This window comes from Nicotiana sylvestris, chromosome 10 (genome assembly GCF_000393655.2).
Source record: "Nicotiana sylvestris chromosome 10, ASM39365v2, whole genome shotgun sequence".
Lineage (NCBI taxonomy): Eukaryota > Viridiplantae > Streptophyta > Magnoliopsida > Solanales > Solanaceae > Nicotiana > Nicotiana sylvestris.
In genome coordinates, this window is record NC_091066.1 from 31,583,467 (window position 1) to 31,595,743 (window position 12,277).

The 12,277-nt window shown below is 35.7% G+C and overlaps 1 protein-coding gene across 1 annotated transcript; it reads left to right on the forward strand.

Annotated features, from left to right (window-relative positions):
• The first annotated feature begins 205 nt into the window (after positions 1 to 205).
• LOC104225340 (replication factor C subunit 4-like) lies at positions 206 to 4,309 on the forward strand. The gene is made up of 6 exons (XM_070158739.1): positions 206 to 289; positions 752 to 858; positions 910 to 964; positions 1,427 to 1,573; positions 1,920 to 2,146; positions 4,162 to 4,309. Exons 1-6 carry the CDS (start codon positions 206 to 208, stop codon positions 4,307 to 4,309), a joined length of 768 nt encoding a protein of 255 aa, XP_070014840.1.
• Positions 4,310 to 12,277: the final 7,968 nt, after the last annotated feature.

The window sequence follows — 12,277 nt, forward strand, 5'->3', positions numbered from 1 at the left end:
AATGGAGTTTAAACCTCAAACAACGTTGTTCTGATTGAGATATCAACAGTGTTGCAAAACTGTTGAAAGGAGTTTATTGTTTGGGAGCCTGCTGGGAAAGAAGGCTTTTTTTCCGGCAGGTCATGGTATAAGAAATTGTTAGTGGGAAATTTAGTGTTTCAGAAGTGGCCATTGAAGCTCATACATGGCCCAAAAGCTCCATACAATGTGTTTGACTTTTGCCGGATTACAGTTTTGCTACTGCGACCTCAGTTTTAATCTCTTGAAGTCAATAAGTCCTGAATATGAAGTATTCCTTATTCCTTTTCTTGTGTAGATCTTGATGGTGCTTGCTCAATGGTACTTGGAGTTTCATAGTTATATGTACACATATTTGCAAAGAACTATGATCTTTTGTATTAACTTATACCTGATGTTGGATACTGATTCTTTTACCTCTTGTCCGTACTCTATTTTTTGGAAGAATGGACTTTTGGTTTCACATACCATCTTTTTAATCCTGAGTTGTATCCTTGAGTAACATTGAGTTTTAATGTGTTGATTGATGAGAATGTATAAAAACAAAGTAGTTATTGCTAGTTTTCCTGGAAGTTGACCATTTTTACTCAAATGCATATCTAATTTAGGACTTCCAGACTCTGAAATGTTTGTCCCTTCGGTGTCACATTGAATTGGCAAAAGCAGTTTGCTAAAAATGTTGTGCATAATTTCTTCATGTTGGATATTCAGTTCTATATAAAACTTTCTGCAGGGTCCTCCTGGTACTGGCAAAACCACTAGTATATTGGCTCTTGCTCATGAGCTTTTGGGACCAAACTATAAAGAGGCCGTTTTGGAGCTAAATGCATCAGATGATAGGTATATTGAGCGTTTGATTCAAAGTATATGTGCGCTGGTCTGATTTGCAAGATTATCTGACCAAGAGATCCTTGGACTCCTTATGGTTGTGGTTGCAGCAGAAAAGGTACTGGCAATCTTAATCCTCGACACACATGTTATTTTCTTCTAGTGTTCCCCTTGCTGCTCCGAAATGGTTTCTTTTGATCCTTGTGTTAAATCAACAGTTTTGTCTGTACAGTGAGTCAGGTAGCATGTTATTATACCTTAATCTGTTGCCGCACAATGAACCTCCCAGTTGCTCTGTAAATTTCATGCCTTTGCTAGTTAATTTGGTTATTAGCTAACCAAGATTATGAGCTAAAGGGTAGGAACTTTAATTTTCTGTGTCTTTCAGCCTCACAGGGCGTTGTGAAAGTTTCATCTAATCACTTCAATATGCAGTCCATTTTTTTTACCAAATGTTATATGAGCTTTCAATCTGCTCTCACTCTTGTTTTCTCCCTGTTGTGTTACATAAGAAATTATCACTAATGCTTTTGTGTTCAAACTGTGTACCTAACATGTGTGTGTTATCTGAACTTTCTAGGTTAACCGCAGTGTTAAATCTCCAGTAGATATATCCATGGATATCACCAGATTGATTCAGACACTCAATATGTCAACCACTGCATTTAGGGATAGTGTTAAAATGACACTTGAAGCTGAACATACTTCAACATCACACCAGAAGATGGTTCATTGGATCTTATATTCAAAGTCCTTAAACAACCAATAACGACAGCATATTGGTGTGACATACCTCAAAAATTCTGTTATAAGATAATTTGATCTTAAAGGAAAAGATACAGTTTTAGTTTATCTATGAAGTACATTCCGTACAATATTTATATGTACTTAATTTTCCATTCAGGTGTCATTGTAATGTCCTGGTTCCCCCTTGACAGCTCCTACTTGCTTACTTGTGCTAAAGATAACCGCACTATCTGCTGGGATGTCGTGTCTGGAGAGGTGAATGAAATTTTATCTTGTTCATATCCTCATACTGTCAATTTCTGCTTTTTGTTTCATAACTTTCTTAGTTGTTCTCTGTTGGCCTTCTCTTTGTGGTAAAGGTTCTTGAACCAATGAATTCTTGCTTACTCTTTTTTTATTATCCATGGAAAGCTCCTAAGAGAAGTAACAATTGGTGTATTTCCACCGTGTTAAATTTAAGTCACTTGCTCTTTGCCAGAATGTCATCTTTGGATTGTATACTGAGGTTCATTGGATCTTCTGAAGGGATAGTTCTCTTGCTGTCGAGTGGTCGGTAAACCAGTTGGATTCAGAAGGTTAAGCTTGCAAACTTAGCACCAATTCTATGTGATTTTAAGAAGTTTATCATCCATTTAGAAGGGTATGGTTAGTTTGTTCATGTATGTGGTATGGTTCAAAAATTCACGAGACTATACATCCATTATCTGTGTTTAGCATCATGCCCTTTTTTGGGTGATAAAGATGTAGAGATTAGGAAATTGAGATGCTAAACCATTGGTTATTTTTTGCTACAGCAGTTTCATAGGAAAGGGACATAAATGGTTTCTTCTTGGATGCAGTAAAACTATCCTTTTTCAGACGTTTATATTGAACCTCATTACAGATGAGAGATAGATAACACATTTTTCTTCAAGTTTGTACTGAAACATTTAAGCACGTGTTTTAACAAAATTATATTTATGGCCGTATCTGTTAATGGCGAAAATCATATCTTATTTAGTACGCTATTACATCTTCACTTTATTATTTGCATATGACTTACATATTGTTAAATATTTATATAATATTCAAATTCAAATTTAAAAATCTTATCAATTAAAGTTACTATGAGACAAAATTCAACTTTAACGTCTTATCTTTCAAACGATTAAAAGAACATAATATTTTTTAAAAATATTATCAAATTGCACGGTTTACCTCTCTAAAAATTAATAATCAATAAACTCCATCAATAATGTAATTCGAAATATTACTCCTCATGAGTAAATATAAAATTGCTTTCAAATATCAAAATAATAAAAATTTGATAATTTTGAGAGATATAGAACTAAAATATGAAAAAAAAAATGTTAGATGTTCCTAAAAGATGTAAATTTTGGCTATTCCAATGATATTCATTTTTTGATGTTCCTGATTAGTAAATATGTGATACTTTGACTCATTATTTTGAGTTATTCTCAATCTTCATATAGATGAATAAAACTTTAATCATTCATTTGTTAGAGAAATTTGACAAGATTCTTCCTATGATCTTGCTAAATATATCAATATTAGTTATTTTCAAGAGCTTATATATTTTTTAAATTTTTATTTTATAATTTAAATCTATTATTAATATTATTATTTAATTTTAATTTTATAATTATTTATATAGATTCCTAAAATTAGTAAGAATTAAAATAAATGAATAGAGGAAAAGCTATTTAGTGCCCCAAAGTTATTCTTTCTTAACCCAAAACGTTATTTTTCCATTTCTAAAATTTTACATGAAAGAAAAATCCTTGCACTTTTTGGTTTTAAAAAATTTTAAAAACTTTCTAGCTTCTTTAAAGCTCTTTATCATAAGAGTGGAAAATTCCCTATATCCGTATAATACTAATTGTCATAATTTTTTCTAAAGCTTTTAAATAATTGGAAGCGATGACGATTTATTTTAAGCAAGGAAAGCGGCAGCCGTGGGAAATATCGAAATTCTTAGGTTTTCTTCGTTTGTAGTTCTGACCCTCTTTTTTCTACTGCTTGTTATCCTTCGCTATATGAGCAAACTGATATATAAGGGGTCCTTTGTGGGAATTCTTCATTGGTTCTTTCTTTCCTCTGTCAATTTATGGAATTAACTTTGTTTGAAAAAGCATTTGAAATTCTTGGAGTAGATTGGAAGGATAGTAAAATCTGGAGGTACCCATGGACTGGAGGATTGCTTTTGGAGGTATATTCTAAAAGGGTTCATGTTAATTTATTTATCATCTTTCAATGGATAAATCATGGATTGGAAAGCCACGGAATACAAACGAATACTGGCTTGGTTTGGATAAATTTCTTGATTTTGCTTTTAAGAATGCGGTTGTGGAATATACAATTAGATGCCCATATCCTAAATGTGGCTTTGGCAAGTGGCAAACTAGAGAGATAGTGCAGGATCATTTGATTTGCAAGCCATTCCCTTAAAATTATGTTATTTGGAATCTTCACGGTGAGAAACAGGCAGTAGAGCCATCTGGAGATAGAGATGTTTCACCCAACAAATCCAATAGAAACAATGTTTAATGATACATTTGGGTATTATAGGCACCAAACGGCTGATGTAGGGATATCTCAACCATTGGACTCAAATGAAATATCAAATGAGGGGCATAGGGAGGATTCTGGTGACTTTCATGATTTTCTCAAAGATGGAAGTGAAACATTGTATGAAGGCAGCAAGTTCCAAAGCTAGAGTTTTTAATAAAATTGTATCATATAAAGGTCTATTGTAGATTAAGTGACAAGTCAATGACTATGATACTAAATTTGTTGAGAGATGCATTTGAAGATGCAAAGTTACCTCCTTCCTTTTATGAGGCCAAAAAAACCATTAGCAAACTTGGCCTTGACTATACCAAGATACCTGCATGTCCAAATACTTGTATGCTATACTGGGAAGGTGATTCAGAACTGGAAGCATGTAAGCATTGTGGTACATCTAAATGGAATCCTAACAAGAAAAAAAAAGCAAGTTGCAAAGGTTTTGCGTTATTTTCCATTGAAACCAAGATTGCAACGATTATTTATGTGTTGTAAGGCTGATGAACATATGAGATGGCATGCTTCAAACAATAATGCTGATGGGTTGATGAGGCATCCAAGGGATGGTGAGGCATGGAAGACACTTGATCGGACTCATTCTAGATTTGATTCGGATCCTCGAAACGTTCGCTTAGGCCTTGCTAGTGATGGTTTCAGTCCTTTTAGAACAATAAGTACTACCTATAGTATTTGGCCAGTCTTCTTGATTCCATACAATCTACCTCCTTGGATGTGTATGAAGCATACCTCCTTCATCTTATCAATGAACATTCCAGGGAAGCACATGCCTGGAAATAATATAGATGTGTACTTACAACTCCTCGTGAAGGAATTACACGAGTTATGGAATGATGGTGTAGAAACGTTTGACTCATCATTGAATGAAAATTTTAGAATGCATGCAGCTCTTATGTGGTCAATCAGTAACTTTCTTGGATTAGGTATCTTATCTGGCTAGAACACATATACTGGCTTTGCCTGCCCGACGTGTAACTTTGACACAGAACCTTGTCGTCTTCGTCATAGTAAAAAATGGTGCTTTATGGGTCATCGACTTTTCTGAGAAGAAATTACAGGTTTAAGTTGAACAGAGTACACTTTAATGGAAGTACAGAGGAGCGAAATCCACCATTAAAATTGTCAGGGTCTGCCATTTTGAGACAAATCGAAGAAGGGAGAGGAGCAGAGTTGAATTGTAGAGGGAAAAGATCTAGACTAGCAACTAAGCAATGGAACAAGAAAAGTATATTCTTTGAACTTCCTTATTGGAAATCTACTTTGTTACGTCATAATATAGACTTTATGCATATCGAAAAAAATATATGTGACAATATCATATATACGATGCTCCGTGATAAATCGAAATCAAAAGATAATATTAGTGCCCTAAAGGATCTAAGAGAAATGGGCATAAGGCGTGATCTTTGACCGGATGATAGTGGGAAATATCACCTTATCGTGTTTTCACTTATGACTGATAACAAAAAGAAGGTGGACACTAAAAAGTTGTTCTTTACAACTTTGAAGAATATTAAAGTACTAGATGGCTACTCAAGTAACATTTCTAGATGTGTTGATTTGGTACAAAAAAAGATTTTTGGGTTGAAAAGTCATGATTGCCATATTATTTTAGAGCAATTGCTATCATTGGCAACCCGCAATGTATTGCCCGACCATGTAGTTGCAGTTTTTGTGGACTTCTGCTCATTTATCAGAGCCCTTTCTAGCAAAACCTTGAATGTTTCAGAGCTTGATAAGCTCCAAGAGCGCATTGAAAGCACACTTTGCTACCTAGAGATACTATTTCCTCCAACATTATTTACAGTAATGGTTCATTTGTCTGTCCATCTAGCAGAGGAAGCAAAACTCGAAGGTCCAGTGCATCATCGAAATATGTATCCCGTCGAAAGGTAAAACATTAACATTTCTAATTTGAAGATACTTGCATTCTGGTCACTTGAATTAGTTTGTACACTTATGTCCTATTATTTTTGTAGGGAGTTGGGACATTTTAAGTCCTTTATGCGGAATAAAGCACATTCAAAGGGTTCTATAGCTGAGGGTTACTTAGCTGAAGAGTCTCTTACCTTTTGTTTTTGGTATATTAAGGATATTGAGACAAGATTCAATAGACCTAGGCATGTTCGAGATGACCCAAATGTCACAGAGCCTTCTGGAACGTCTTCTATATTTACTCAATTAGGTAAACCTGCATCAACTTCGATTACATTCCCTTTAACTAATATGCAGAAACTAAAAGCTCATCGATATGTGCTTCTAATTGTGCAATAGTCATGCTATTTGTGGAGTAAGTAACTCATACAAACTTTATATTCTTTATTATTGTAATATTTGAGTAGTCTAGTCTTGTTCTTTAACATTAATGTAATTATTTCATATAGCAAGTTTAGACAATACATAAGGGGCAGTTCATGAAGAAGACCTTCACCTACAGAGATAGAGAGGAGAGTTAATAAAGAGTTTGTTGATTAGTTCCAAAAGCGGGTGAATAAGTAATCATTAGTTATTGTTTACATTTGGTTTGAATGTGCAAACTTCACTAAGACAATTTTTTTTTTGATTTAGATTATGAATCCATACACAATAGATACAATGTCCATTGATCTAAAGTTTCTCGCACAAGGTCCATCGGTAGTTGCAAGACATTTTACCGCATATAACATCAATGGGTCCCAATTTCGAACTTTGGCTCGAGAAGAAGGTCTAAGAATACAGAATAGTGGAGTTTTCTAAACTTCTAAAACATCATGTGTTGCAAGTAGTATTGACGGTAATTTAAGGCAAGGAGAGTTACCATATTATGGGAAGTTAGAAGATATCCTTGAGATTAATTATTATGGTCGATTCAAGGTTGTTCTTTTAAAATGTAGTTGGGCTGATACTGCTCGACATAGAGGGTATAAAAAGGATCATTGGAACTTAAATTGTGTTAATTTTGATAGAGTAATTCATACCGGTGAACATGAAGAACATGAGCCGTACATCGAAGCATCTCAAGCACAAATAGTGTACTATGTGGATGATGTTGTCAATAAATGGTGGAGTGTTGCTATGCATCTAAAGCCAAGAGATCTATATGATATGGGAGAAGAAGTAGTGGAAGATGAAGTATATGAGAATGAACCATACCAAGAGCAAGAACTCGAACAGTTTTTTGGTGACGGTGATGAGTATGTACAACTAGCTACGGACTATATAATTGATGATGTAGTAGAGACAATTGTTGCTACTAACTTAGCAGCTGATACATACACACTGAATAGAAAATTTATTTAATATGTTGCTTTATCTGAAGGTAATAGTATTGCATACCTAAGTAGTGTTTATATTATTTATTTGATGTATAAGTATGTTTAGAAATGGTATTCATATTTGGTTTGAAGGCATATTTAAAAATAATATTCATATTTGATTCACCTCTTTTTAATCTATGGTATTCATATTGTGCCACAAGAGGATCTCTTGGAAAAAAAGATAAAAGTATTGGGAGAACTGAGAAAGAGTAAAGACGACAAAAAGAGTAGTGGAAGAACAAACTAGGCTGAGGTTTGACTGTAGTTCATACTGGAATATGTGATTTGCATGGTGCAGGGTACCTTTGTGCTTTGTCGCATGTTTGAGAAGAATGATTTGAAGAAGGATGAGCATATTGAGTGTTCAATTTAGATGATGCTGAACTGAATGCTACAGTTGCAGATTTGGATTGATGCAGAGGCTTTCTACCTTTGAGCGGATGATGCTCTCAACACAAGCAAGTGAACATCAGTATTACTGTGAGTTACTTATGATATGAAAGGTTAATTTACCTGCTCAAACAAATATAGTCTCTTCTAAGTGCTATAGGTGTTGGGGAGAAATCCGCTACTGTTATTGGGGCAACGTTTCAGGTGAGTTCACTGTTTAACCAAAAATAGAATTTTAGTCAAAGCTAGAATTTAGAAGAACGCGGGTTACTGATAATCAAAAGAATATGTAGAAGAGAATAATTTGGAGTAACCAGAATGTAATCAGGAGAAAAACAAGTGAATCAGAGTATATTTCAATTGTGCATGTCCTTACAAGTGACTAGATACCTCCCTTTTATAGGTGTCTTGAAGGTATGCGTTTCCTTCAAATCATAATGAGGCTATTATGAATAATTAAAGACATTAAATGCTACGTTACACAATCATTGTAATCAATATAAATCTCTAACGTATCCGGTATTTAATTCCTATCGAATTCCGTATCTGCGCTCTTTATTATGGTCAGATCCGTTCCTTTTGATAAATGATCTAAATAGGTACGGGCGCTGAATCCTTCAAATGTCCTCCCGTGCCTCTTCCTTTGCCTTTGTTCATTTCTATTGCTGCCCGTGACTCTTGACTAATTATAATTCCTTGACTATTTAACCAGTCCACGTGTCTCAATATATATAAATTCATTTTTTTCCAATACAAATAGTCCCCCCACTTTTCATTTATTCATCAATTGAATATTTGGGAAGTGGATTTCATTAAAACGAGAATTTTTGTCACCATTAATGCTATGACAAAACTGACGCTTCAATTGTCACTTCCATTTAATACTTCATGCACGTGTCGATTTTCCATTGGCTCTGCAATTTTGCAGCCTTTTTTCAAGGTTTTTACGGTGCCACTATTAACGAAGTGCTAGTTATAATAATTACGGTATTTCCACCTCTGCACTTTTACCTTTGGCGGTTGCTTATCGGTATAAATATAATTTTTTCCTTTGTCTTTATCACATAAAGCTTATTGAACACTTATTTCTCCAAATCTTTGTTGACTTCTTCCTTAGACCATTCCTCTTCGCTATGTCTTCTCCAAGCCCTAACCCTGAGAGAGTTTCCATTACTGACTCCTTCCCTAATGCCCCTGTTAGGCCTAGAAGGGGAGGTAGACTTCGTAGTTTAGGATCTACTCGAGGAGGTGGTTCGTCTATGCCTTCTTCTAGTTCTGGTCCTTCCTCTAGAACCAGAGATTCCCTTTCTCAAAAATCTTTTTCTAGGGGTAAAGACCATTCTGAACCTTTACGCGAATCGTTAGTAGATGAGATAGTTCCTTCATAATTGTCTTTTTACCATGACATGGAATCTCTTAGAAACCAAGTTTCCGCATTAGATCGTGTCGATACTTACCCTACTCAAATTACAGAGGTTTTGACTTTTGTGGTTTGTAAGGACTGCCATTGGAGTAAAGATTTTCCCATTATTATCCCTAATCCGAATCAGAGAATTACTTCCTATTTAACGGGTTTCTCTTTTGTTTACACTTACCCTTTTACTTTAGGGTTTAGACCAACAATTGACCCAGTCATTCTCAAATTTTGTCGTTTCTTCAATGTCTGCTTGGGTCAAATTGGCCCAATCATATGGAAGGCAGTTGCCTGTTTAAGGCATTTAGCCACTAGAGCTGAAGCTCCTTTTACTTTCCCTCACTTGATTCATCTTTACTCACCTAGGCTTTTTCGTAATGGTGTTTTTTCACTAGTGGCCAGGAGTAAGAGGGTTTTGGTGAGCCCTGAAGATAACAATGAGCGTGGCTGGTATGCCCGATTTGTTGCTACACCCACTGTTGGTTTAATGGGTGAATATAATGTCCCCTATCCTGAGAAGTGGAATTTTGCACGTACATCTTTTATCCCTCTCGTACATTCTTCTTTCAAATTTATCAACTTTACTAATTTTACCCCCCCTGTTTTTCTTTTTAGCAACCATGGGAGTTGTAGGGGATGTTCCCAATTTCCGTGGTTGGGTAGATAAATTGTTGAAGATCGCGCCAATGGACGGTAGATCTTGGAAAACACTTTCTAACCGTTTTGGTTGGAAGGTTAAGACTCACGATAAGAGTTCACATTTTTTTGTATGCCTATATTCTCCTTTATTGTTTTAACTTTTATCCTTCTTTTTGTCAGGATTTGCTATTCGAGGGGTTACTGTGGAAGCAGTTGCAGCCTCTCGTGTCTCTTCGGGGACCCGTACTCCTTCGGGAACTCGTATCTCTCTAGAGAGAGCCCGAGAAATAGTCTTGGGTTCCTCTTCTGCGAAAAGGATGGCTGCTGAAGAGAAAAATTCTGAAGAAGAGGAAAATGAGAGCCTGTTGGTAACGAGGCCACGAGTTAGGAGACACATTGTTTCCGATGACGAAGCTGAAGTCTCAGTTTCTTTTACCGAACCTGTTGAAACCCCAATAATAATTTCCGATGATGACATCACTCCCTACGACACTCGTGAGTCTATCGACCAACTTTTTGTCAGTGGATTTGGTCGTGAAGATGTTGGGCATATTTTAGACAAAGTACCTTTATCATCTTTCTCATTACTCGTGCCTGTAATTCCTTCTTTACTGGCCCCAGCTATTTTCGTTCCTTCTTCTACTGCTCTTACCTCTTCTCCTACTCCTCCTTTAGCTATTCCCCCCCTATAGTTCATCATACTGAAACGGGCTCTTTAAGTAAGAGTGCCGCTATGAGGAAGGTAACTATTGAAATTCCTACTGAGAATAGCCTTTTGAGAAAATTAGGTCAGGCGGATATATGGCTAGAGCCTCTTATTGGCCCAATTTGAAAAAGCAAAGCTGGAAAGCCATAGTTCCTTGACTTTAATGAATGACATTGTGCATGCCACTCTGAAGGTATTTTCCTTCTCTCCCACTTTGCAAAATTTTTCATCTTTGAGATTCTTATTTCTTCTATTTTCTTTTTAGGCTAATCTCATCGGCACAGAGTTGATGAAAAGAATTGCTCCTTTAGAAAAGACAGCACGTAACTCTCAACTGGAAGCAACCAATTGGAAGGGGCAATTTGAGAGTGCTCAGCTTGACATAGAGAGCTTGCAAGAGAACAAGAATACCTTAGAGCAGCGAGTACGAGCCTTAACCTCATAATTGGCGGTTACAAAAGCTTCTTCACACCAAACAGAGAAAGACAAAGAGCGTCTCCAGTCCTCCTTTTCAGAGCAGCTATCTAAATCTAGTGAAGAGATCAGAGAGTTAAAGGCTCTTTTAAATCAAAAGGAAGTTTACTCTGGGGAGCTTGTGTAGAATTTGACTCAAGCACAAGAAGACCTCAGAATATCTGCTGATAAGGTGCGTGCTTTAGAATGCTCCCACTCCTCTCTTCAAGCTTCCCACAGCTCTGCCTTGGCTGAAAATGAAGAGCTAAAAAATGAGATCACTGTTGGGAAAAGGATTATGAGATCCTTGAAGAAAAATCTGCTGTTGAGGCAAGTTGGGATTTTTTGAATTCCCGTCGTGATACCCTACTTGAAGCTAGCCAAGAAAACTTCAACCTGGAGTTAGAGTTAGCTAAAATCAACGAAACTATTGAAAAGACTCAACAGACTCAAGATTTCCCTTCTCATGTGGATGAAGTTCCCGTGGCTGAAGCTTTTATGAATGTTGAAGCTGATACGGGTGTCATTACTATTTCAAACCCGATCGAACTCGTTGCTGCAAGTCAAGTTGAAGTCTGCTGATGCACCTGCCCAAATTTAGCCTGCTGCTATCGATGTTCCTGCCTCAATACCACAAACTTCTCAGTGACCAATTTTAATCATTCAAATGATTTTATTTTTGTTTTGACTTTGGAAGATAGTAATCAAACCCTTAACTTCATTTGAGGGTTGATTTTAGGAACGTAAATCCCCAAGTCTTTTAATGGGGTAATCTAAACAATTTCGTAGTTTGATGACTAAGTTGGAAATTAGTCTTAGATGTTTTTTTAAATATTAAGAAGTTTTTTATCTTAAACTTCTGCTTGCTTTATTCTCGCCTTTATTTTTAAGGACTTACAGAATAATTTGCATTTTTGTTTTCTGAAAAATGCTTCTGTTAACCTCATGATTAATTTAAACATGAGTTTTACAAAAGATAGCCCTTTTATATTCCAATAATGAAGAAGACGTCTCAACTTCATAATGGTATTATCATATGACAAAAGAAAGAGGAACACACATGTTTTTCTGAAATAACTTGGACAAGTTTTTATTTTTGAAACTTGTCTAGTTCCGAATAAAACTTTACATGTATTTGAATTACATCCATAACTTTATCGTAACTGTTTTTCTTGTAACAAATTTAAAAAACAATAAATAATA